The sequence below is a fragment of the Hordeum vulgare genome, chromosome 3H (genome assembly GCF_904849725.1).
Source record: "Hordeum vulgare subsp. vulgare chromosome 3H, MorexV3_pseudomolecules_assembly, whole genome shotgun sequence".
Taxonomy (NCBI): domain Eukaryota; kingdom Viridiplantae; phylum Streptophyta; class Magnoliopsida; order Poales; family Poaceae; genus Hordeum; species Hordeum vulgare.
The window spans coordinates 534,791,813-534,816,371 of NC_058520.1; the positions used below are offsets into that span (position 1 = coordinate 534,791,813).

The 24,559-nt window shown below is 43.4% G+C and overlaps 2 protein-coding genes across 3 annotated transcripts; one reads left to right on the forward strand and one right to left on the reverse strand.

The window, feature by feature from the left end:
- Window positions 1-1,413: 1,413 nt before the first annotated feature.
- On the forward strand, window positions 1,414-5,715 carry LOC123444769 (3-phosphoinositide-dependent protein kinase 1-like). Of its 2 annotated transcripts, XM_045121604.1 has the most exons (11): window positions 1,423-2,035; window positions 2,218-2,398; window positions 2,498-2,550; window positions 2,626-2,727; window positions 2,816-2,921; window positions 3,018-3,096; window positions 3,858-4,023; window positions 4,335-4,469; window positions 4,543-4,706; window positions 4,856-5,078; window positions 5,275-5,715. In XM_045121604.1, the coding sequence occupies exons 1-11, from the start codon at window positions 1,832-1,834 to the stop codon at window positions 5,365-5,367; spliced, it is 1,506 nt and encodes a 501-aa protein (XP_044977539.1). In that variant the 5' UTR covers window positions 1,423-1,831; the 3' UTR covers window positions 5,368-5,715. The 2 variants fall into 2 exon arrangements, with proteins under 2 accessions (XP_044977540.1, XP_044977539.1); XM_045121605.1 differs by lacking the exon at window positions 5,275-5,715 and having other exon boundaries at window positions 1,414-2,035; window positions 4,543-4,653; window positions 4,746-4,945.
- A 509-nt stretch (window positions 5,716-6,224) lies between these two features.
- Window positions 6,225-8,363, reverse strand: LOC123440452 (protein NRT1/ PTR FAMILY 5.10-like). The gene is made up of 4 exons (XM_045117015.1): window positions 8,044-8,363; window positions 7,732-7,949; window positions 7,150-7,607; window positions 6,225-7,058 (listed from the first exon to the last, which is right to left on the reverse strand). Exons 1-4 carry the CDS (start codon window positions 8,144-8,146, stop codon window positions 6,233-6,235), a joined length of 1,605 nt encoding a protein of 534 aa, XP_044972950.1. The 5' UTR covers window positions 8,147-8,363; the 3' UTR covers window positions 6,225-6,232.
- Between the last annotated feature and the right edge of the window lie 16,196 nt (window positions 8,364-24,559).

Consider the following 24,559-nt stretch of genomic DNA (forward strand, 5'->3'; position numbering starts at 1 on the left):
TTGCACAGGTCGTCACCCCGAGATCCTCTCCACCAAGGAGCAGTTGGGCTAAAAGACCAGATTATAGGTTGCTGACGACGTTACAACCCAAGGGGGCCTCATCATACCAAAAGCAAGCCCCCCCAGGCCGGTTTCTGCCCTGGGTCATCGTACTAGCCCATGGCCCGACTAGAACATGCACATGGAGGACTCAGAGTACATGAGAAGGTGACTATAACATGGACATGGAGGACTCAGAGTACATGACAAGGCGACTAGTGTCAAGGAGGACTCCTCTAAATAAAGGACCATGTAACCCTAAACCCCGATACCCATATAAGTTGGGGCTAGGTTAGTCGATAGGGACATGACCTAAGGTTGATATTTAATCCCACGATCATTGTAAACCTATAGACAATCAATACAACGAAGCATGACATATTGTTTTACCTGGGGGCCTGAACCTTGGTAAATCCTTCACCGTTTCCCATTTGATCTACTCGTCTGGCTAGAGTAAGATATCGAGGAATCTGCAAGAAGTAGCTCTCTCACACAAGAATTTAACACATGCCACCGTGAAGGATGCTGGCGAGGTTTGCTCGAAACTGTCATGTCAAAACTTTCGAGCAAGTGATTCTGACTCTACAACAAGTGATCATCGACAAAGCCCACAACACAAGAACTCCACGAAGCCTCGAAGATGTTAGAGCAACTATATATGACCACCTCCGACTTTAGCAAGGAGTACTTATTTTTGTTCTAAAACTCCACCATAATTCTTATGGAGCGTCCTAAAAAAACAACGACAAACCAGAAGATTATTTTGAAGATTGTAATACTGAGTTTCTTTGATGGGCTTTAGTGACAGAAATAAATGTGGAGCAACCATAGTTGTGGCCCATGCCTAGAACTAAAAACATCTAAATTTCAACCGGAACGGCAGAAAAACCATGATGATAAGTTAAGCCTCGTAGTAGTCATAACCACGCGTTGCCTTCAACCTAGCACGCAGTAGAGAAAGAAATAAATTCCGTAAAAGATGAGTACGGTATATATTCTCGTGTATTCACAAACACAACTATTTTAACTCGAAGCTGGATAATTTTTACTACAAGTCACACACAACTTCTATACTAGTAGATTTTTTTAATTTAAGATCCTGTTCATATTAGCCTAATCGCAAAGGATTGTTAGCACGAGGTTAACGGAAATTCCCTAGGAGAATGGAGAGGAGGGCATCTCAATTCATCATTTCTCCCGTTCCTTGATTTGGAAATCCGGTGAAACCGAGCGAGCAGCCCACGTGAGAGCAAATAACTCGTCGTCTCAGACACACTTATTCACGAGAAGCTGCTAGAAAAAAACATTTATTCACGAGAACAAAAGAAAGAAAGAAAGGAAGAAAAAGAAGGGCAGCTCCTTTGGTTCCTCCATCATTCTTCCCCATGATTTGGATCACGCGCACACCTCTCCCCACGACTCGTCTCACAACCTCACAAGGTCACAAGCCAAGGCAACGAGACAACCAACGGGCATGGAAAGAAAGCTCCCTCTTCCCCCTCATCCTGTAGACCCGACTGTGGGTAGCCTCCCTCCCTCCTAGTAGATTCGATTCCTTTCCTCCGCTTCCGCCCCACCGCCAAAGGGAGGGAGAGAGAGAGAGGAGAAAGAAAGGCTGCGGCCGTCGCAGTCCAATCGATTGCCCCACCGCCCGCCGCGCCGCGCTTTCCCGCCCTCCCAAGCCGAATCCGATGGTTCCACCCGTTGACCGCCTCCGCCATCGGAGGCCGCGCCGCGCCACCCCCCTCCCCCTCCCCCGCAGACGCCTATAGATACCGATCGCTCCGGCGCAATGGCGGTCGGCGGCGACGACGACATGGAGAGGGACTTCGCCGCCAGGCTGCGCCTCGCGCCCTCCCACCCCTCCGCACCCGCCTCGGCCTCCCCCGCGGCGGCGGCGGCGGCGGGCGGGATCGCCTTCCGCGCGCCGCAGGAGCAGTTCACCGCCGCCGACTTCGAGCTCGGCAAGATCTACGGCGTCGGCTCCTACTCCAAGGTAGTGCTGCCACACACGATCGTGCCGTCCTCGCCCGTCGTCCTTGTTTAATTATTCGGTGAACGGTTCCCTCCTTGTTTTTTGTAACCCCTGGCTTGGCGGCCGCGTGGGGGAGGAGCTGGATCGTGGGAATTGCCGTGGCTGAGGGAGGTTCTTCTGTTTTCGCGTGCGGTGGGTCGCAGGTGGTCAGGGCCAGGAAGAAGGACACGGGCAACGTCTACGCGCTCAAGATCATGGACAAGAAGTTCATCACCAAGGAGAACAAGATCTCCTACGTCAAGATGGAGCGCATCGTGCTCGACCAGCTCGATCACCCGGGCGTCATCAGGCTCTTCTTCACCTTCCAGGACTCCTACTCCCTCTGTTAGTAGCGTCCCTCTTTCTTTGAATTAGTTAATTACTAGTTAATTATTAACAACTCGGCACTTTTATTAACAACATGGCATTTCTTTCGCTATGCAGACATGGCACTGGAGTCCTGCGAAGGTGGAGAGTTGTTCGACCAAATCGTACGGGTTAGTATCAGACTGCTTACAATGTGGTTGATTCCTGTTCTGTATCTGCTTTTTATGCATGGGTTTTGCTTGCAGAAAGGCCGCCTGTCGGAGGACGAGGCACGGTTTTATGCCGCTGAAATTGTTGACATTCTGGAGTACTTGCATAGTGTAGGCCTAATTCATCGGGATGTGAAGGTGTGTACATTGTATATGGAGGTTCATGTTTGTCTTTGGGTTAATGCCATCAGCAAAAATGACTTGCTCAAATTGTTTGATCTTCCAGCCAGAAAATTTACTCCTTACTTCTGATGGACACATCAAGATTGCTGATTTTGGTAGCGTGAAGCCTACTGTGGACACTCCAATCAAAGTCCTCCCAAATTCAACAAGTAAGATAAACATATGCTGTGCAGTGTGCTGGATTCTCTTTGCATTTCGTGATGTAAAGCTCTTAATGTTCTGCTTTCCTTACACTTACCGTGCAGATGAGAGGGCCTGCACATTTGTTGGCACAGCTGCTTATGTACCACCAGAGGTCCTGAACTCTGCCCCAGCAACTTTTGGGTAAGTGAACAACTCCATCCGTTGATGCCCTTGATAATCCTTCCTTTCTTGGTATAATTTCATTTTTGTGATAACAGTACTGCATTCTTTGATGTGATTTTATGGTTTAACTCTGAGTGATGTATTCAGTCACATTATTAAACACCAGCACTGTGCATTTATTGACTACGTACTTGGCACCTTGGGTAGACCGCATGTGTTTAAGCTACAAATGGCATCAACGTCCGAAAGCTTATCTTGCTAGAAAACATATCATGTAGACGACTGCCTTAGCTATCAGTGTTGTCATGCTTCTGGAGTTTAGGTTACTAGCAGAAGTTGAAATTTCATGTTATAACATCAAAGCTTCAAGATGAAAGTACACACAGTAACAGTTACGAAGTGTGCTAGCTGACATACATTCCCGGTTTCTGTTTGTCCATTCAGCATAGAATCGTGTACGTCTTGTCAGTTCAACATTTGTATCAGAAAGTCACCTTTCTGAGTATGCATAAGATGGTGAATGATGTATTCTATTTACATTAGATTCTTCTTTTTTAACTGAAGATATTACATTCTTGATGCATCATTTAGCTGTTATGATTCTTTTTTAACTTTACTTCATTGCATCAAGGAAAAACCATCTTCTATGATGAATCTCTAATCTTAGCTTGCTGCTAGTTGCGTAGGTGTTAAGTTTCTAAAGAATTTTGTTTTTTGTAGTGGTTACAAGCAGATATTTATACACATTTTTCTGATGGGCTTCTATATGTTCTTGGCAGAAATGACTTGTGGGCATTGGGGTGCACGTTGTTTCAAATGCTTTCTGGCTCTTCGCCATTTAAGGATGCCAGTGAGTGGTTGATTTTTCAGCGAATTATTGCAAGGGATCTCAGATTTCCTGAGTTCTTTTCGGATGAAGCAAGAGATCTCATTGACAAGTTGCTGGTATAGAATTATACAGATTATTTCTTGAATTCTTTTTTGTTTTTTTATCATATGTTATATATTGTTGTTAGAAGGAGCATAGAAAGAAAATACATAGATAATATCGTGCCAGTAACTCAGCATAAAAAAAGGCTACTAGGATAAAAACAACTCACATCATAATTCATTTAATCGTTTATCAGCTACAGTTGCGCTCCAAATACAAAATGAAATTGCATAGTCCCCACCCTAGCCAAAAGAGAAGAAGCATCCTTAGATCTCCAAGTCAAATTTCCAGCAAGTAGGACCTGCTTAAACTCTTCATTCTGCAGGATGTTGATCCAACAAAACGGCCGGGTGCAGGACCTGATGGTTATGCTTCCTTGAAGAAGCATCCTTTCTTCAGAGGTATTGACTGGAAAAATATAAGGAAGATGCGTGCACCAAAGCCCGCCGTGGAAACAAATGTATGCTATCTTACATATCTCAATGTAATCACTTAACTCTACTCTTCATCATTCTGATGATCTCCCTATTCAGGCAAATGAGGATGAGGATAATCAGGATTCAGATTGGTTGTCACACATGGGAAGTGCACATGCCAACCAAAATGTCCCTGTTGGGAATAATGGTGCTGCGTCATCTTCTGAAGTACGGTCCCATGTATCTAAATTAGCTTCCATCGACTCCTTCGACTCTAGATGGTAAATACAGACTATCACAACATTTTATTATACTTACAGGAGAGAAAAGAAAAATGAAAACGGGGGGAAATGGTCGACTACATGCTCACAATTTTTCTACGGGCGAGAGGTGATTCATTTCAGTGCATATTGCTTTAACAATGTGGCAGGCAGGATTTCCTGGAGCCTGGTGAATCTGTAGTGTTGATATCTAAGCTGAAGAAGATTAATAAGCTATCAAATAAGAAGGTCCAGGTGATCCTCACCAACAAACCTCAGTTGATCTGTGTTGACCCTGCAAAAATGGTGACCAAGGGGAATATTAGTTGGTCTGATGATCCAAGTGAACTCAATGTACAAGTAGCCGACTCCTCGCATTTTAGGATCTCCACGGTATTCCTCTTTGCTGCTACTGCTCCTTAGTACCCTCCGTCCGGAATTACTTGTCGCAGAAATGGATAGAAATGGATGCATTTAGATGTATTTTAGTTCTAGATTCATCCATTTCCATGACAAGTAATTCGGGACGGATGGAGTATTATCCTAGTAGATGTCCTATTTTATCACGCCTAACTGAGTTCTCTTACAGCCAAAGAAGGTGTTCATATTTGAGGATGCAAAACAGCGTGCCTGGCAATGGAAGAATGCGATTGAAGATCTCCAGCACTGCCAAAAGAGTTGATTTTCAATTGAAATCTAGATACCAAACGGGTGATATTAAGCACCCTGAGTACACCTTACCCATCTTTTTCACTTGGTGGAACACATGGGGGTTTCTCGCACCTGCCCTCCTCGCGTGCCTGGGAAGAAAATCACTTGTGACATGTTGATCGATGTCCCGTCTACCTCCCTAAACAGTTTTGTTTGTTTGTTAGTTGCCGCAGCAGATAGCATCAGAGTGATTGAAATGTTCGCCCTCCAGAACAGTTAACAAAAGAAGTCCATGAGATGATCGATTTGTATCGTTGTATTTGTATCATCGAATCACATTAACAATGCTGCCCTAGCTTAATTATATTTTCTTGCGTCCTCTGCTTGTTTTTTGTGGTGGTGTTATGCTTTGCGGAGGTTGTGAGTAGTATGGCCATATCTCTCGTGTTATACACTTGTACTACCTCCGTCCGGAAATTAGTTATTGCTTAAAATAGATGTATCTAGACGTATTTCAGAGCGACAAGTAATTCTGAAAGAAAGGAGTACTATTTTATGTGTTTCAGAGCGACAAGTAATTCTGAAAGAAAGGAGTACTATTTTATGTGTTTGGCCATTTTCATAAGATGCTGTGATGCAGAGCTGTTCTGCTACCATCATCTGGGTGGCCATAGAGATCGAAAACAGCCAATTTTAACATTCCGCCTCCCTATATATGCCAGCAAATCATTTCTGCTAAACTTTCAGTAGTACTCTCCACTTGTTTTGAGACGGAGTAGCAAACTTCACTTTCATTAGTACTCCCTTTGTATCAAAATAAATGTCTCAAGCTTAGTATAATTTTATACTAAAGTTAGTATAAAGTTGAGATACTTATTTTGGGAACGTTGTGCACATCATTGTACCAAAACTGAATAATTCCTTTTCTTTTCGACATAAGCCTTTGCAAAGTGCAGGTAAGCAGAGAAGCCCAAGGCGCTGAGCGTGGCAAGAAGCCAGAAGAAGTAGTCGAGATGCCCCCTGTTGAGATTGTTGGAGAACCAGCTCTTCCCGGCGCTGCTTGTCACTCTGTCAATGGCGTACACAAGGAAACTACTGATGAAGCAGCCAGCCCCACCTATGCTCATGCACAGAGCTATGCCCAAGCTGCGGAGGGAGTCCGGCACCTGGTCGTAGAAGAACTCCTGCATGCCAACATACGCAAACACGCTGGACAACCCTGACAGGAGGAACTGGGGAACCACCCAAAGCAAGCTCATGGGAACAACAGCATCAGGCTCATCCAGGATGCCATGACCCGCCGCAATCCGGAGCCTCTTCGTCTCCACGAGAGCGGCGACGATCATCGCGACGATCGCGATCGCCAGCCCGATGCCGATCCTCTGCAGCATTGTGATGCCATGAGGGTTCCTCGTGTGCTTTCTTGCCAGCGGCACAAGGACACGGTCGTACATCGGCAGGAAGATCATGACCGCGACATGGCTCAGGTTTTGCAGGGCAGCGGCTGGCACCACCACGCTGCCTACTCTCCTGTCGAGCGTGCTCGCCTGCTTGGTGAAGAAAGTAGCCCACTGTGCACAGGCGACGGCGTAGATGAGGCATGCCGACCATATCGGGAACAATCTGAGTAGCGACGCCGCTTCATGAGGGAAATCTGCGTCTGCATTGTCGGTGGGTGACAATGAAGAGCTATCCAGCAATGGCAGTCGATCGTCAGATGATCTGCGTGCCAAAGGACCAAGGATAGATCGAGCATGGTTCAGTTTTAGAAGAACGGGCTGACCCGAAGCTGAGGAAATAAGAGCTTGATTACTTGGAGGAGCACCGTGATGGATGCCAGGATCGAATCGTCGCGACGAGCCGCGCAAGCAGGCCGCCGTTCCTTGCCGGAGGATAGAAGCGGTAGGTCTTGGTCCCGAGCAGGAAGACGGCGAGGGCGAGCGCCATGGCGACGCCCGGGATCCCGAACCCGAGCTGCCAGCTCACGCTGTCCTGGACGTAGTTCAAGACCGGCACGGTGATGGTTAGGCTGCCGTCCGTGACGAAGAAAAACCAGTTGAAGAAGGAGCCCCTGGAGGCGAGCTCCTCGGGATCGTTCTCGTCGAACTGCTCGGCGCTGAAGGCCTGCACGCACGGCTTCTGCCCGCCGTAGGCGAACGCGACGAGGTAGAGCGAGACGTAGAAGAAGGCCACCTGGGCCGCGGACGGGCTCGCCGTCGACGAGGAGGCGTGCACCGACACCGACGATGCGATGGTCAGCATGGTTAGTCCCTGCAAACAGTTCAAGGGAGAAATCGAACTAACTACTAGTAGTAGTTTCTTGGGATTTGAGAATGCGGGATTTTTATTCCTATGCGAAATTCGCCTAGAGCGCAGGCCGACAGCCAGGGCCTACCAGGATGTAGAGGAGGGAGGCGTAGAGGATGGTGCGGTGCCGGCCGATCCAGGAGTCGGCCAGGGCGGCGCCGAGCAGCGGCAGCATCATGGCCGCGCCTGACCACGCGTTCACGGCCGCAGCGGCCGCCGCCGTCGGCTGCCCGAGCGGGCCGGTCAGGTAGGTGATGAGGTTCCCGGAGATGCCGGCGAACGCGAACCGCTCCGCGACCTCCACCCCTGCCGTCGCCGTTAAATCAGTGAGTTTCGACCGTCACCAGCGCGCGCGCGCAACGCGTTTTGCGGCTTGCCTCGTGTGTCGTATCCTACTTACCGATGACGAAGAGCGCGGCCGGCCACCGGCCGGAGGAGGGCCGCGAGGCCAGGTGGCCGCGGTGGTAAACGGCGGCCGCCACCTCCGCTCCTGCCGATGCCATCACGTCCTTTTTCTCTCCCGCCGATGCTCGTTCTCCTCCGTTTGGCGTCGGACGCCGAGGGCAACTTAGGCAACTGATGATGGCACAAAGGTCAAAGGAGCCGAGATGCTCTCCAATGCTGCCATGGCCTGAAGCACCATGGGTAAGCCGGCATCTACATGTAGTCGAGCTGGTCGTCTTCAGGTCTTAGTTTTCCCCCGCCATTTTTTGTTTATCTATTAACATGTTGAGGGAGAAACAAAATCGTGGTTGCGGTGGCGTATAGGTGGTGGTGACGGCGGTTGTGAGACTAGCTACTACGACTGTTTCTCATTTTCGATTTTTTTTTAAAGGAGGATGACGATGCATGCGGCCAGCTTCTCATTTTCGATGCTAGCGAATCTTGTCATTTGGTTTCCCATTTTGTGGAAACAACGACTTTGTACTGAGAGAGGAGCCCTTGGAGCCTCGATCGAGATTTCGTATTTTGGAGTGTCAAAGAAAAATCCTGAAAAATTCCGACATGTACGTATACATGTAGTATACCGTATGTCTGTCAACTTTCATTACGAAATGCCTTACCGTTTGAGCTGCACACAAAAATACAGATTTATCTCTACCTACTAATAAAGCAAATAATGCTTCTGTCGTACGTCATAAACATTACCTCTAAAGTTGCTTAAAATTACTCACTATGTCATCTATAAGTCGAAAAAAAGTTCCTCTTTTTATTACAAATCGCTCCGACATGTATTGGTTTATATGATGTTGAACCGCTGTTTTGGCAACAAAACTAAGCTAGCATAGTGGCGATAGCGCGTTTCTGGTTCCGTGGACACCTTGGTTCGAATCCAGCTTGATTCAATCAAGCAACTTTTGTTTATTTTTTTTCCTTTTTTTGTTTACCTTTTCTTCTTTTCTTCTATCAACCTGATTCTTTTGTTTATTTTTTTCCCTTTCTTTTACCTTTTCTTCTTTTCTTCTATCAAGCTGATTCACGGACGACAGTATGCATGCGAGCACAGCGTCGCCCGGCGTACACAACATCGGCCAGATATGCATACAGAGTGGTTGATGGATTTTGAATCTATTTTCTGTTTAATTTTTTTTCTTTTTTTTGTTTACCTTTTCTTCTTTTCTTCTATCAACCTGATTCTTTTGTTTAATTTTTTTCCCTTTCTTTTACCTTTTCTTCTTTTCTTCTATCAAGCTGATTCACGGACGACAGTATGCATGCGAGCACAGCGTCGCCCGGCGTACACAACATCGGCCAGATATGCATACAGAGTGGTTGATGGATTTTGAATCTATTTTCTGCTCCCATGCGGCATATGGACAGTGGAAATCTTGAATTACACTTTTGTAGGGTAAGTTTATCTTTGTTTGTGTTGTAACTAAAAATTCTTAGATTATAGATCAATTTTTATAAATTAAGAGCGTGTGGTATTTTTTTTCTTCCGTTGCAATGCACGGGCCCTTTTGCTAGTTACTAATAAACCACGTATTGCTTCTGTCGTACGTCATAAAAACTACCCCCTAAGTTGATCTAAATTACCCACTATACCATCCATAAGTGAAAAAAATGATTGGTTTTTTCTGTCAAATTCGCTGTCCGGTACCGTTCTTAAAGCTTGAGACCCTTGTTTGCATTGACCTTGCGTGAGGCGTAATGGCTGGAGCACCTCTCCTGCACCTGGGAGAAGTAGGTTCGATCCCCGCTACCAACACTTTTTCATCCCCTTTTCAGTGGCGGTGCCAGTATCAGAAGTCTGTGATGTCATTTCAAATCTGTGATGTCAAATACATGTGTTTTTACTGAATTTATTAAAAAAAATACATGATTTCTACTTGTGCACAAAGGATTTGCTAAAAACATGTGTGGTCAATTGACCACACTCCTCTCAACGTGGCTTCGCCACTGCCCCTTTTCTCTCTTTATTAGCAGCAACCATGCACCTCCTTTGTCCGGGTTCATGGCCAGCCCATGTATTATTTTAATTTCATTTCTCCTTTATAAATTAAATCGGGATTTTCCATAAATCCAAATTTAAAAGTTGCGAAATTTGAAAAAAATCAAGAAATCATAAAATGTCCTAGAATTACAAAAGGCTTTGAGAAATCATAAAATGTTCATGGATTCAAAAAATGTTGATGATTTTAAAAAATTGTTCGCGTATTATAAAACATTCATAATTTGGAAAATGATCATGTATTAAAAACAGATTCGTGAGTTTGAAGAAAATATATATGGAATTTTAAAAAAATGTTCACATAAACTAAAAAAATCATGAATTTCAAAAAAAATTCTCGAATTTCAAAAAAGTACATCGATTCAAAAAATGTTCGCTAAGTAAAATACTGTCCATGCATTTCACACAAAAAATAAGTGGACATCAAACAACAAAATATGATCACATGGACACCGCGGTCATCACTAACTAGGGTGGGATAAAAGATAGATCACCATACTAAAATATGATCACATGATGGATCACCATACTAAAATATAAAAATAGAGGGCTCTCATATGTTGGGGTATTGAGCCATATTTATTTTGGTAGAGTGTAATATTTATATATAATACAGAGTGCTTCTTCCTCCCTCGAGATCATCGCGCTTAGATTACGGGATGGATCATAGCATATTTCAAAATGTCTAAAGGTGTGGTGTTTCATATAATTGTATGTTGTGCTGCCTATGACTTTCCCCGTAGCCTTAGTATGGTCACCGTTTTCCTTTTCATATCCTTCATCTTAAATTTAAAAATATGAACCATTGCACTGTGCTAAAATTTCTCACTATTATTTGATTTACCTATAGGAAATACTTCTTCAAGAAAAAAAATGTAAATTTTGTGTGACAAGTCAAAATAGAATCTTCTCTGTTACAGTTGGGAACAGGTCACCTGACTACTGAGCTGGCATTATTTGCAAATTCTATAGTTGATAATGTTAATGTGTATCTTTGAAAACATTCATTTGAACCACCGAAGAACAGAACCTATTTGATTGATAAAATATTTTTCAGTTTTCTAAGCACACACTTATTTATTTTGTATTTGATGTAACACATGGTCTTTTGTGCTTTTACGAAATGTCAAACAACTAAAAAACAACTAAAATTTGTATGCCCCGTTGCAACGCACGGGTCTTTGTGCTAGTTACATATCAATGATGGAGCTGTGTTGAAATCGGGTGAGGAGATGATCGGTCATTTCTTTTTTTGATGGTTGATGTGATGGTGTCAAAGGCAAGTGACGAGTCAAAAATGATGTCAAGCTCAAATACGTTATACTGTCTTTTTAGTTTTATCATGTCGGTCTTTACATGATTTGTACTTTCATCTTTATGATATGAATGAGATGTATCATCATTATGGAAACTTTTTTTCACAAATTTGTAAAATAAATAAATTCAAATCGACATATTGGTTCTTTTGTCTACACGAAATATACACACAAGTATATTACATACAAATGTGTAGGTGTGTAGATCATATCTATATGTACAAGTCAAATATTTGCCGCATTTTTTGGAAACTTTAAAACATTTCGTTTTCTAATTTTTACTATAGCTCAGAGTGAAAAGCAATTTTCGCAATGTATTTGCGAAGTTCAGAACTCTCACTAGTGGGGACAGGGCCTTTAGTCCCGGCCCGTAAAGGGCTTTAGTCCCGGTTTGACTAAAGGGGCGGGACTAAAGGCCTAACCTTTAGTCCCGGCCCTGTTCCAAGCCGGGACCAAAGGTGCTCCACGTGGCCGCCACGGAGGGAGTACCTTTAGTCCCGGTTCTACTTACGAACCGGGACTAAAGGATCCGTCTGTTTTTTTTGTTTGTTTGACCCGAAAAGGTAGATTTTTTTTTATTTTTTTCAAATTTTATTTTTGAATATTTTTTATGTTTTATTCCAATTTTCTAATCTTTGAATTATTTGACAATGTAATCTCTAATCACCCATCCTCACTGCTCTAGCGTGGATCACTCATTTCAAATCGTCTAACTTCCCGGCCGATCACCCATCCTTTCACTACTTCAGCCCAAGCATGCTTAACTTTCTGGTTCTATCGCCCCTAGTTGCCAAGTGTGCACTAGTTGTTTTCCTGACAATAGTAAGCTATCAATCCTAAACAACTTCGGTATTGATTATTTAATTTTTTGAATTACAAACAATTATTAAAATAAACTTAATAAGTAACAATAATAGTGAATTTCAATGAAAACAACCTAATATTTTTAAATAAAATTATTTTTCTTTTTTTTCGAAAAACTTCTTTTTGAAATAACTTTTTTTCCATTTGGAATTTTGAGCATGTGAGAAAACTTCACCGGGCAAGCCCGGGTGAAATCGAGTACCAATTTTTTTTAGTTTTTTTTATATATTAAATTTTTTTCGACGTCGTATGCAAAAGTTATGTCCGTTTATTTTTTTTCCTTTTTTTTGCAAAAACGGTCAAAATTCATATCTCAAAATTTCTATACCGACTAGACACTAAAACCTAACAACATCTCAAAAGATTTTATTTTTTCAAGATTTTATCATTTTTGTTTATTTTTTGAAGATTTTATCATTTTTGTTTATTTTCTACAAAACTCAAAGTATCAAGGTTTGAGACGAAAACCCATCTGCTACAAAGGCATTTTTTTTAAATTAATTGAACTGTAGATTTTTTTTGTGCATTAAATATGCACCATACTACAACATGTTAAAATCTACAGAAAGGACTAACTAAAAATAATAAAAAACAACAATTAAATGACTAAAACAACTATATAAGCAAAACAATATTTCTTTAATTAAAATCCTAATTTAAATTATTCTAAAAATAACCAAATAAATCTTACTGTGACAACAATCTAACACATGAGTGGGAGCAAAAAGAATTAAATTAAAAACTATTTGTAAACTCAAGTTATTCAAAAACTGGGTTTGAAGCAAATTGAAACAAATTCAAATTTAAACCATTCAAATTTGAAAACTAATGGCACAAACAGAAACTAGACAAAATTTTGAATCTAATGCAAAAAGAATCAATCAAAAACATCAAATATCCTAAAAGATATAAGCAATTTAAAACAGAAACTACAAACAAGAATTTAAAAACAAAAAAAATCTGAACACCTTTAGTCCCGGTTCGTGTCACGAACCGGGACTAAAGGTCTACCCTTTAGTCCCGGTTCAGGACACCAACCGGGACTAAATCCTCCAAACCCATTAGTCCCGGTTCGAGACACGAACCGGGACTAAAGGTCCAAGACACGAACCGGGACTAAATCCTCCAAACCCTTTAGTCCCGATTCGAGACACAAACCGGGACTAAAGGTTCCTTACGGGCCGGGACCAAAGCCTCGTGTGATTTGGGGCGACGTGGCCGGCCCTTTAGTCCCGGCCCAGAGACAGGCCGGGACTAAAGGGTCGAGGCCAAAGGCCCTTTTTCTACTAGTGTCTAGATACAATAGGCAATCCCATGGGATGTGGAAGAGTAAAATATATTGGTGGTCATTGTACTTGTGTCGATAGTTTATTTTGATCATTGTCTTTAAGAATACAATACCATATATGAGTTCCAATGATTATATGGGTCACCGTCTCATGGTAAACCTCTTATTTTCTAATTTGACCGGTCAAATTCCTACATAGCAAATAATGCAGCCTTGTAATCCGACCTCCTTTTCTATATACGCGAGCCCTACCTGTGAGTGGGTGGAAGTGAGAAGTTAATTGGCAAAATAAGATATGCCAGACGTCAATCAAACCGGAGACATCATGTTGTCTTCCACGCCCCCTAACCAACCAAACATGTGCGTTGTGCTATGCATGAGGGCATGTACAATGCATAGCCTTAGGTGATGCCTCGTATATCATGTAGGATAAGATGTCAGAAAATATAGGTCCGGATGAGGAAGCGGGATCCTTTGGAGGAGACGGGTGCTTGAAGAGAAAAATTGTGGTCCGGTGTAAAAAACTGAAAAAGTAGAGTGAAAAGTACAAATGCATGTGTATTAGTCTTTATTTTCTATTCGGTAATGCTATGTTCCAATCGACTCGTATATTGCAACAGATCCACACGCTTCCGCTCTCGATACCTTGATTCGTTTTAGTACCGACTTTACTGATTTCTATTTCCTTCTCTTGAAAACTGTAGTACATCCGGTTCTCTTTCATTGTTTTTCTTTGCTATTGATTTTTCTCGCAAAAAAAGATGACAACAAGAATCAAACCTTGTATCTAATGGTCTAGTCCTATTTTTGCTAGCCATTTGGGTTAATACCTCACTAGTACTTAGATACATGTTAGGCTGCTTTTATTTCCTCAAGAGCTCCTAGTGCATTACTAAAACATACCCTGGAATGAGTGAGTTGTTGATTACATACCCCGATAGCTTCCATGTAAATACATGGTAATACACGCACATCGTGGCTGATAACTCTCACGCAAACATCGTAATAACTTTTGACCCAAGAAAAAAATTGTTGACAAACATACACCGATAACTTATATAAAAAATTAACATGGTAATATAAGCACAATAGAGCTGATCATTTACTTAGTCGAAATGTGATAATTTTTTGACTAGGGGAAAAAGTTATTGAATCGCCCTTCGTGGTAACTCATGTCTACTAGCATGGTAATCTACAGACATTAGGTTTGATAACTTACTTTAGCCGAGACATGGTAACTATTTTTGATTTGTGGAGCCGCGCGGGGGGGGGGGGGGGGTGTTGAAAAATTGCATGGTAAATTATGTATAAAAAGCATGGTAACATGCGCACAACTAAACTGATAACTGACCCACAAACAACATGAAAACTTTGATTCGGAGTGGGTTGATTGAAAGCATACCCCTGGTAACTTTTGTGTTAATAGTAATGCGCCACACGCACAGTATACACTCAGTAGAGCTGATAATTTACTTAGTTGAAATGTGGTAATTTTTTGACCAGGGAAAAAAGTTGTTGAACTGCCCTTCCATGATAACTCATGTCTACTAGTACGGTAATCTACACACATCAGCGTTGATAACTTACTTAGCCGAGACATGGTAACTATTTTTGACTTGCGAGTGGGGGATGGTTGTTGAAAAATTACATGGTAAATTGTGTATAAAAACATGGTAACATGTACACAACCAAACTGATAACTCACCCACAAACAATATGCTAAATTTGATCAGGGGTGGGTTGTTTGAAAACATACCTCCGCTAAATTTTGTGTTAATAGCAAGGTGTTATATGCACAGTATACATGATAACTGCCCCATGCTTTAAGTTTCTCGTATTATAGTTACCAGCCTTATCATAGTATAGTTATCATGTTGCTCATACTATATTTATCATGCTAGTCATACCAAAGTTACCAAGCCAATCTTTATTATTTTCTCTTATGGCAGAAATAAGAAAGGTTCAAATAACATTGCTTATCTATAATAGACAACAACTAAAGGTGGCTTAGTTGGTTATTGGGCTCAAAGTCTAATGAATAGACGTGGGTTTGAATCCCCTTTTATCACTTTTATTTTATTTTCATATTGTGTAGCAAAGAACCAGAAAACCACTAGAGATTTACTATTTGCGTATACGGTTTTTGAGAGAAGAAAAAAAATCGATGAAATCAAACGTGCGGGTCGCGAGAGGGAGATCGTCCGAATCTGTCGCTAACGTCCGGACGACTGGAAGTTAGCACAGTCCTTTTCTATTCTTTGATGTGGTCCACTAGTGATAGATTGCATTGAAGAGAAAAAAATCAATATAGACGCCTCAAGTTATTTTTTGTCATGAGACATCTGTATCCATATGCCATAATTGTACATGCCCCGAGCTCCAATTTCTCGATACCCGGGTGCTCGCCAATGGGGCCTAGGTGCGGAGCCAAGGGGGCAAGCGGGGGCTATACTCCCCCTAAAACATTTCCTTGGAACGTATGCATTACGCAGACCTCTACTAAGCACGATTAAGGTAAGGGAATGAACTATGGAAGCAACATCAAGTACTGCCCCATGACATTCACATTAGCCCAAGTAAAATGAAACTATCATTCCATTTTGCATTTGATATGTCCCAAACATATCTATAATTTCTGCTTGTTCCATGATATTTTGGGTGACATTGTTACATGTTTTAATACACTTTTATATCTTTTTACACATATTTGGACTAACCTACTAACTCAATGTACCCAGTGCCAGTTTCTGTCCGCTGATGATATTTTTGTAGGGGCTTTTACCCAATTTTCGGAAGCCCGAAAAAATCCAGAATAATAATAATAAAAATCAGCGAAACAAAAGCTTCGGGATCATCGAAGGAGGGCCAGAGGGGGACGAGGGGCCTCCCAGCCGGCCTCCTGGCGCGGCCAGGCCCCAGGCCGCGCCAAGAGGTCGCTTGGGTGGGGGCCACCTCCTCGGGTGCCCTCCTTTGGCCTATATTTAGTGTTCCGAGAGGAAACCCTCGCAGACTATCTAGAATCGCGAATTTCTCCATCGTTCCACCGCCGCAGAGCTTCCGAGATCGGGAGCGTCTGGAGACCTCTTTCCGGCACCCCGCTGGAGGGAGAATTGACCTCCGGGAGCTTCTCCACCGCCATGGACGCTTCCTGGATGTGCCATGAGTAGTTTCCCTTCGACCATGAGTCCATGACCAGTAGCTATGTGATGTCTTCTCTCCAATCTTGTGCTTCAATGGTTAGTCCTTGTGAGCTGCCCTACATGATCAAGGCATCTATGTAATTCTCTTGCTATTGCTATGCTCGGTTTGTTGGGATCCGATGGATTATGAGATTATGTTCAGATTGTTATGAGTTTTATATTTGATTATCCTTTTATATTATGTTCCTTAGTGATTCTTGCATGTTCTCCGTTGCTTTTTATTGCTTTGGCCAAGTAGTAGATCGTAACACCAAGAGGGAGCGTTATGCATGATTGTGGGTTCGGGCCCCTCGATGTCTAGCTTGAGTGATAGAAACATGAGACTAGGGGATGTGCTTGTTGCCACCAAGGAGAAAACAATGGTGCTTGTGACCACGGTTGCAAGGATTGTTTACCTTACGCACAGTTTGTTAATGTAGTTGTCCGTTGCTTTGAGTTTACACTTTGGGTGGGGCTCGCAACTTCATACCGGAGAGATGTTCTTGATAGATATCTCTATTGGGGAACGTCGCATGGGAAACAAAAAATTTCCTACGTGCACGAAGAGCTATCATGGTGATGTCCATCTACGAGAGGAGATTTGGATCTACGTACCCTTGTAGATCGCACAGCAGGAAGCGTTAAGAAACGCGGTTGATGTAGTGGAACGTCCTCATGTCCCTCGATCCGCCCTGCGAACCGCCCCACGAACCGTCCCATGATCTGTCCCACGATCCGCTCCAATCTAGTGTTGAACGGACGACACATCCGCGTTCAGCACACGTACAGCTCGACGATGATCTCGGCCTTCTTGATCCAGCAAGCAAGACGGACAAGTAGATGAGTTCTCCAACAGCGTGACGGCACTCCGGTGGTGGTGAAGGATCTACTCCTGCAGGGCTCCGCCCGAGCTCCGCATAAATACGATCTAGAGGAAAAACCGTGGTGTTTGTGGTCGGTCTGCCGTGGCAAAAGTTGTCTCAAATCAGCCCTAGAACTCCACTATATATAGGAGGAGGGGAGGGGAGGCTTGCCTTGGGGTCCAAGACCCCAAGGGTGCGCCGGCCAAGGAGGTGGAGGAGTCCACCTCCAATCCTAGTCCAACTAGGATTGGAAGGTGGAGTCCTTCCCTTCCTTCCCACCTTTTTTTTCCTTTTCACTTTGAATTTCTATCACCTGCGCATAGGGCCCTTTTTGGGCTGTCCCACCAGCCCACTAAGGGCTGGTGCGCCACCCCTAAGGCATACGAGCTTCCCTGGGTGGGCTGGCCCCTCCCGGTGAACATCCGGAACCCATTCGTCACTCCCGGTACATTCCCGGTAATGTCCGAAAACCTTTCGGTAATCAAATGAGGTCATCCTATATATCAATCTTCGTCTCCGGACCATCCCGAAAACCCTCGTGACGTCCGTGATCTCATCCGGGACTCCGATCAACATTCGGTAACCACACATATAACTCAACTATACTAAAACATCGCCGAACCTTAAGTGTGCAGACCCTGCGGGTTTGAGAACTATGCAGACATGCCCCGAGGTACTCCTCGGTCAATATCCAATAGCAGGACCTGGATGCCCATATTGGATCCTACATATTCTCCGAATAACTTATCGGTTGAACCTCAGTGTCAAGGATTCAGGCAATCCCGTATGTCATTCCCTTTGTCCTTCGGTATGTTACTTGCCCGAGATTCGATCGTCGGTATATGCATACCTATTTCAATCTCGTTACTGGCAAGTCTCTTTTCTTGTTCCGTAATACAAGATCCCGTGACTTACACTTAGTCACATTGCTTGCAAGGCTTGTGTGTGATGTTGTATTACCGAGTGGGCCCCGAGATACCTCTCCGTCACACGGAGTGACAAATCCCAGCCTTGATCCATACTAACCCAACGGACACCTTCGGAGATACCTGTAGAGAACCTTTATAGTCACGCAGTTACGTTGTGACGTTTGATACACACAAGGCATCCCTCCGGTGCGAGTGGGTTATATGATCTCATGGTCATAGGAACAAATACTTGTCACGCAGAAAACAATAGCAATAAAATGACACGATCAATATGCTACGTTCATAGTTCGGGTCTAGTCAATCACATGATTCCCCTAATGATGTGATCCAGTTATCAAGCAACAACACTTTGCACATAGTCAGAAAACCTTGACTATCCTTGATTAACTGGCTAGCCAACTAGAGGCTTGCTAGGGATATTTTATGTCTATTTATCCACACATGTATCTATGTTTTCATTCAATAAAATTATATCATGGATAATAAACGAAACATGAAATATAATAATAACTATTTATCATTGACTCTAGGGCATATTTCCAACAGTCTCTCACTTGCACTAGAGTCAATAATCTAGTCCTCACATCGCCATGCGATTTACATTGTAATAAATCGAACACCCATACAGTTCTGGTGCTGATCATATTTTGCCCGTGGAAGAGGTTTAGTCAGTGGGTCTGCTACATTCAGATCCGTGTGCACTTTGCAAATATTCACGTCCTCTAACTTGACGTAGTCGCGGATGAGGTTGATGCGTCGTTTGATGTGTTTGGTCTTTTTGTGAAACCTTGGTTCCTTTGCTAAGGCAATGGCACCAGTGTTGTCACATAATAGAGTCAATGGATCTAGTGCGCTCGGCACAACTCCAAGATCTGTCATGAAGTGCTTCATCCAGACACCCTCCTTTGCCGCCTCAGAGGCAGCCATGTACTCCGCTTCACATGTAGAATCTGCTACGACGCTCTGCTTGGAGAGTCATCCGGATTAAGAATAAATACGTATCCGGTTTGAGACTTAGAGTCATCCGGATCGGTGTCAAAACTTGCATCGACGTAACCTTTTACGACGAGCTCCTTGTCACCTCCATACACGAGAAATATTTCCTTAGTCCTTTTCAGGTACTTCAGAATATTCTTGACCGCCGTCTAGTGATCCACTCCTGGATTACTCTGAAACCTGGCTGCCATACTTATGGCCAAGCTCACGTCTGGTCTAGTGCACAACATTGCATACATGATAGAACCTACGACTGAAGTTTAGGGGACGAAACTCATTGTCTTTCTATCTTCCGAAGTTGCTGGGCACTCAGTCTTACTCAATTTTATACCTTGTAACACTGGCAAGAACCCTTTCTTGGACTGATCCATTTTGAACTTCTTCAAAACTTTATCAAGGTATGTGCTTTGTGAAAGTCCTATCAGGCGTTTCGATCTATCCCTATAGATCTTAATGCCTAGAATGTATGCATCTTCTCCTAGGTCCTTCATAGAGAAACTTTTATTCAAGTAACCTTTTATGCTCTCCAAAAGCTCCACGTTGTTTCCAATCAGCAATATGTCGTCCGCATATAATATTAGAAACACCACAGAGCTCCCACTCATTTTCTTGTAAATACAAGATTCTCCAACCACTTGTATAAACCCAAATGCTTTGGTCACTTGATCAAAACGCTTATTCCAACTCCGAGATGCTTGCACCAGTCCATAAATGGATCGCTGGAGCTTGCACACTTCGTCAGCATTCTTAGGATCGACAAAACCTTCGGGTTGCATCATATACAACTCTTCCTTAATAAAACCGTTAAGGAACACCGTTTTGACATCCATCTGCCAGATTTCATAATCGTAAAAGGCAGCTATTGCTAACATGATTCAGACAGACTTAAGCATCTCTACCGGTGAGAAAGTCTCATCGTAGTCAATTCCTTGAACTTGTGAAAAACCCTTTGCCACAAGTCGAGCTTTACAAACGGTCACATTACCGTCTGCGTCCGTCTTCTTCTTATAGATCCATTTGTTCTGAATAGCCTTGCGGCCTTGAGGTAGTACCTCTAAAGTCCACACTTTGTTCTCGTACATGGATCCTATCTCGGACTTCATGGCCTCCAGCCATTTGTTGGAATCCGGGCCCACCATTGCTTCTTCATAATTCGCAGCTTCATTGTTGTCCAACAACATAATCGTCAAGACAGGATTACCGTACCACTCGGGAGCAGTACGTGATCTTGTCGACCTGCGAGGTCCGACAGTAACTTGATCCGAAGTTTCATGATCATCATCATCAACTTGTTCCTCAACCGGTGCCGCAGCAACATGGGTTTCCCCTTGCCCTGCGCCACCATCAAGAGGAATTAGAGGTTCGACAAACTCATCAAGTTCTATCTTCCTCCCACTCAATTCTTTCGAGAGAAACTCCTTCTCAAGAAAAGCTCCGTTTTTAGAAACAAACACTTTGCCCTCGGATTTGAGATAGAAGGTATACCCAACTGTCTCTTTTGGGTAACCTATGAAGACACACTTTTCCGCTTTGGGTTCCAGCTTTTCAGGCTGAAGCTTTTTGACGTAAGCATCACATCCCCAAACTTTAAGAAACGACAACTTTGGTCTTTTGCCATACTACAGTTCGTATGGTGTCGTCTCAACGGATTTTGATGGTGCCCTATTTAAAGTGAATGCAGCTGTTTCTAATGCATAACCCCAAAAAGATAACGACAAATCAGTAAGAGACATCATAGATCGCACCATCTCCAATAAAGTATGATTACGACGTTTGGACACACCATTACGCTGTGGTGTTCCAGGCGGTGTCAACTGTGAAACAATTCCACATTGTCTTAAGTGAGCACCAAACTCGAAACTCAGATATTCACCCCCACGATCAGACCGTAGGAACTTGATCTTCTTGTTACGATGATTTTCGACTTCACTATGAAATTGTTTGAACTTTTCAAATGTCTCACACTCATGCTTCATCAAGTAGACATAACCATATCTACTCAAATCATCAGTGAAGGTGAGAAAATAACGATATCCGCCGCGTGCCTCCACACTCATCGGACCACACACATCGGTATGTATGATTTCCAACAAGTCACTTGCACGCTCCATTGTTCCGGAGAACGGAGTCTCAGTCATCTTGCCCATGAGGCATGGTTCGCACGTGTCAAGTGAATCAAAGTCAAGTGACTCCAAAAGTCCATCAGTATGGAGTTTCTTCATGCGCTTTACACCAATATGACCTAAGCGTCAGTGCCATAAAAACATGGCGCTATCATTGTTAACTCTAACTCTTTCGGTCTCAATGTTATGTATATGTGTATTATCACTATCAAGATTCAATATGAACAATCCTCTCACATTGGGTGCATGACCATAAAAGATATTACTCATACAAATAGAACAACCATTATTCTTTGACTTAAACGAGTAACCGTCTCGCAATAAACAAGATCCAGATATAATGTTCATGCTTAACGCAAGCACTAAATAACATTTATTTAAGTTCATAACTAATCCTGATGGTAACTGAAGTGAAACTGTGCCGACGGCGATTGCATCAACCTTGGAACCATTTCCCACGCGCATCGTCACTTCATCCTTCGTCAGCCTTCTTATCAGCCAAATACTTGGGGCAGTTGCGCTTCCACTGACTCATACCCTTGCAATAATAGCACTCTGTTTCAGGCTTAGGTCCAGTTTTTGGGCTTCTTCATCGGATTGGCAGCAGGCTTGCCGCTCTTCTTTGAATTACCCTTCTTTCCTTTGACGTTTCTCTTGAAACTACTGGTCTTATTCACCATCAACACTTGATGTTTACGGAGTTCTGACTCTGCGACTTTCAGCATCGCGAATAACTCGTCGGGTGACTTGTTCATCCCTTGCATGTTATAGTTCAACACAAACTCTTATAGCTTGGTGGCAGTGATTGAAGAATTCTGTCAGTGATAGCCTCTTGCGGGAGTTCAATCCCCAGCTCAGCTAGACGGTTTGAGTACCCAGACATTTTGAGCACATGTTCACTGGCAGATGAATTCTCCTCCATCTTGCAAGCATAGAATTTATCGGAGGTCTCATACCTCTCGATCCAGGCGTTCTTCTAAAAGATAACTTCAACTCCTGGAACATCTCATATGCTCCATGACGTTCAAAGCTACGTTGAAGCCCCGACTCTAAGCCATACAAGACTGGACATTGAACTACTGAGTAATCCTCCTTGCGTGCTAACCAAGCGTTCTTAGCATCTTGGTCAGCCGCGGCAGGTGGTTCATCTCCTAGCACAGCATTAAGGACATAATATTTCTTCCCAGCTTGCAGGAGCAACTTAAGATTATGATCCCAGTCTACAAAGTTGCTTCCATCATCTTTCAACTTAGCTTTCTCTAGGAACGTATTAAAATTCATGGTGACTGACGCGTGAGCCATTGATCTACAACAAAAATATTTTCAAAGTGGACTTAGAATATGTTCAAGATAATTAGAGTTTAACTAATCAAATTCTTGCTAAACTACCACTCAAAAAGTACATCTCTCTAGTCATTTGAGTGGTACATGATCCAATTTCACTAGTTCAAGTCCGATCATCACGTGAGTTGAGGATAGTTTCATTGGTAAGCATCCCTATGCTAATCATATCAACTATATGATTCATGCTCGACCTTTCGGTCTAATGTGTTCCGAGGCCATGTATGCACATGCTAGGCTCGTCAAGCTTAACCCGAGTGTTCCGCGTGTGCAACTGTTTTGCACCCATTGTATGTGAACGTTGAGTCTATCACACCCGATCATCACGTGGTGTCTCGAAACGTCGAACTGTAGCAACGGTGCATAGTCGGGGAGAACACAATTTCGTCTTGAAATTTTAGTGAGAGATCACCTCATAAGGCTACCGTCGTTCTAAGCAAAATAAGGTGCATAAAAGGATTAACATCACATGCAATTCATAAGTGACATGATATGGCCATCACCATGTGCTTCTTGATCTCCATCACCAAAGCACCGACACGATCTTCTTGTCACCGGTGCCACACCATGATCTCCATCATTATGAGCTCCATCAACGTGTCGCCATCGGGGTTGTCGTGCTACTCATGCTATTACTACTAAAGCTACGTCCTAGCAATATAGTAAACGCATCTGCAAGCACAAACGTTAGCTTAAAGACAACCCTATGGCTCCTGCCGGTTGCCGTACCATCGACGTGCAAGTCGATATTAACTATTACAACATGATCATCTCATATATCCAATATATCACATCACGTCATTGGCCAAATCATATCACAAGCATACCCTGCAAAAACAAGTTAGACGTCCTCTAATTGTTGTTGCATGTTTTACGTGGCTGCTATGGGTATCTAGTAGATCGCATCTTACTTACGCAAAAACCACAACGGAGATGTGCAAATTGCTATTTAACCTCTCCAAGGACCGCCTCGGTGAAAACCAATTCAACTAAAGTTGAAGAAACAGACACCCGTCAGTCATCTTTATGCAACGAGGTTGCATGTCAAGCGATGAAACCAGTCTTTCGTAAGCGTACGAATAATGTCGGTCCGGGACGCTTCAATCCAACAATACCGCCGAATTGATAAAAGACTAAGGAGGGCAGCAAATCGAACACCACCGTCCACAAAACCCTTTGTGTTCTACTCGAGATTACATCTACGCATGAACCTAGCTCATGATGCCACTGTTGGGGAACGTCGCATGGGCAACAAAAATTTTCCTACGCGCACGAAGACCTATCATGGTGATGTCCATCTACGAGAGGAGATTTGGATCTACGTAACCTTGTAGACCGCACAGCAGGAAGCGTTAAGAAACGCGGTTGATGTAGTGGAAAGTCCTCACGTCCCTCGATCCGCCCCGCGAGCCGTCCCACGAACCGTCCCACGATCCACTCCGATCTAGTGCCGAACGGACGACACCTCCGCGTTCAGCACACGTACAACTCGATGATGATCTCGGCCTTCTTGATCCAGCAAGCAAGACGAAGAAGTAGATGAGTTCTCCGGCAGCGTGTCGGCG

Excerpts from the sequence above, each read along its gene's own strand:
- LOC123444769 (XM_045121604.1), top strand. The coding sequence starts at position 1,832 with ATGGCGGTCGGCGGCGACGACGACATGGAGAGGGACTTCGCCGCCAGG. Across the intron at positions 2,399-2,497 it reads CCAGGACTCCTACTCCCTCT|ACATGGCACTGGAGTCCTGC; the intron begins GTTAGTAGCGTC and ends TTCGCTATGCAG. Across the intron at positions 3,097-3,857 it reads TCTGCCCCAGCAACTTTTGG|AAATGACTTGTGGGCATTGG; the intron begins GTAAGTGAACAA and ends TGTTCTTGGCAG.
- LOC123440452 (XM_045117015.1), bottom strand. The coding sequence starts at position 8,146 with ATGGCATCGGCAGGAGCGGAGGTGGCGGCCGCCGTTTACCACCGCGGC. Across the intron at positions 7,950-8,043 it reads GGCCGCGCTCTTCGTCATCG|GGGTGGAGGTCGCGGAGCGG; the intron begins GTAAGTAGGATA and ends CGGCGACGGCAG. Across the intron at positions 7,059-7,149 it reads CCATCACGGTGCTCCTCCAA|ATCATCTGACGATCGACTGC; the intron begins GTAATCAAGCTC and ends TTTGGCACGCAG.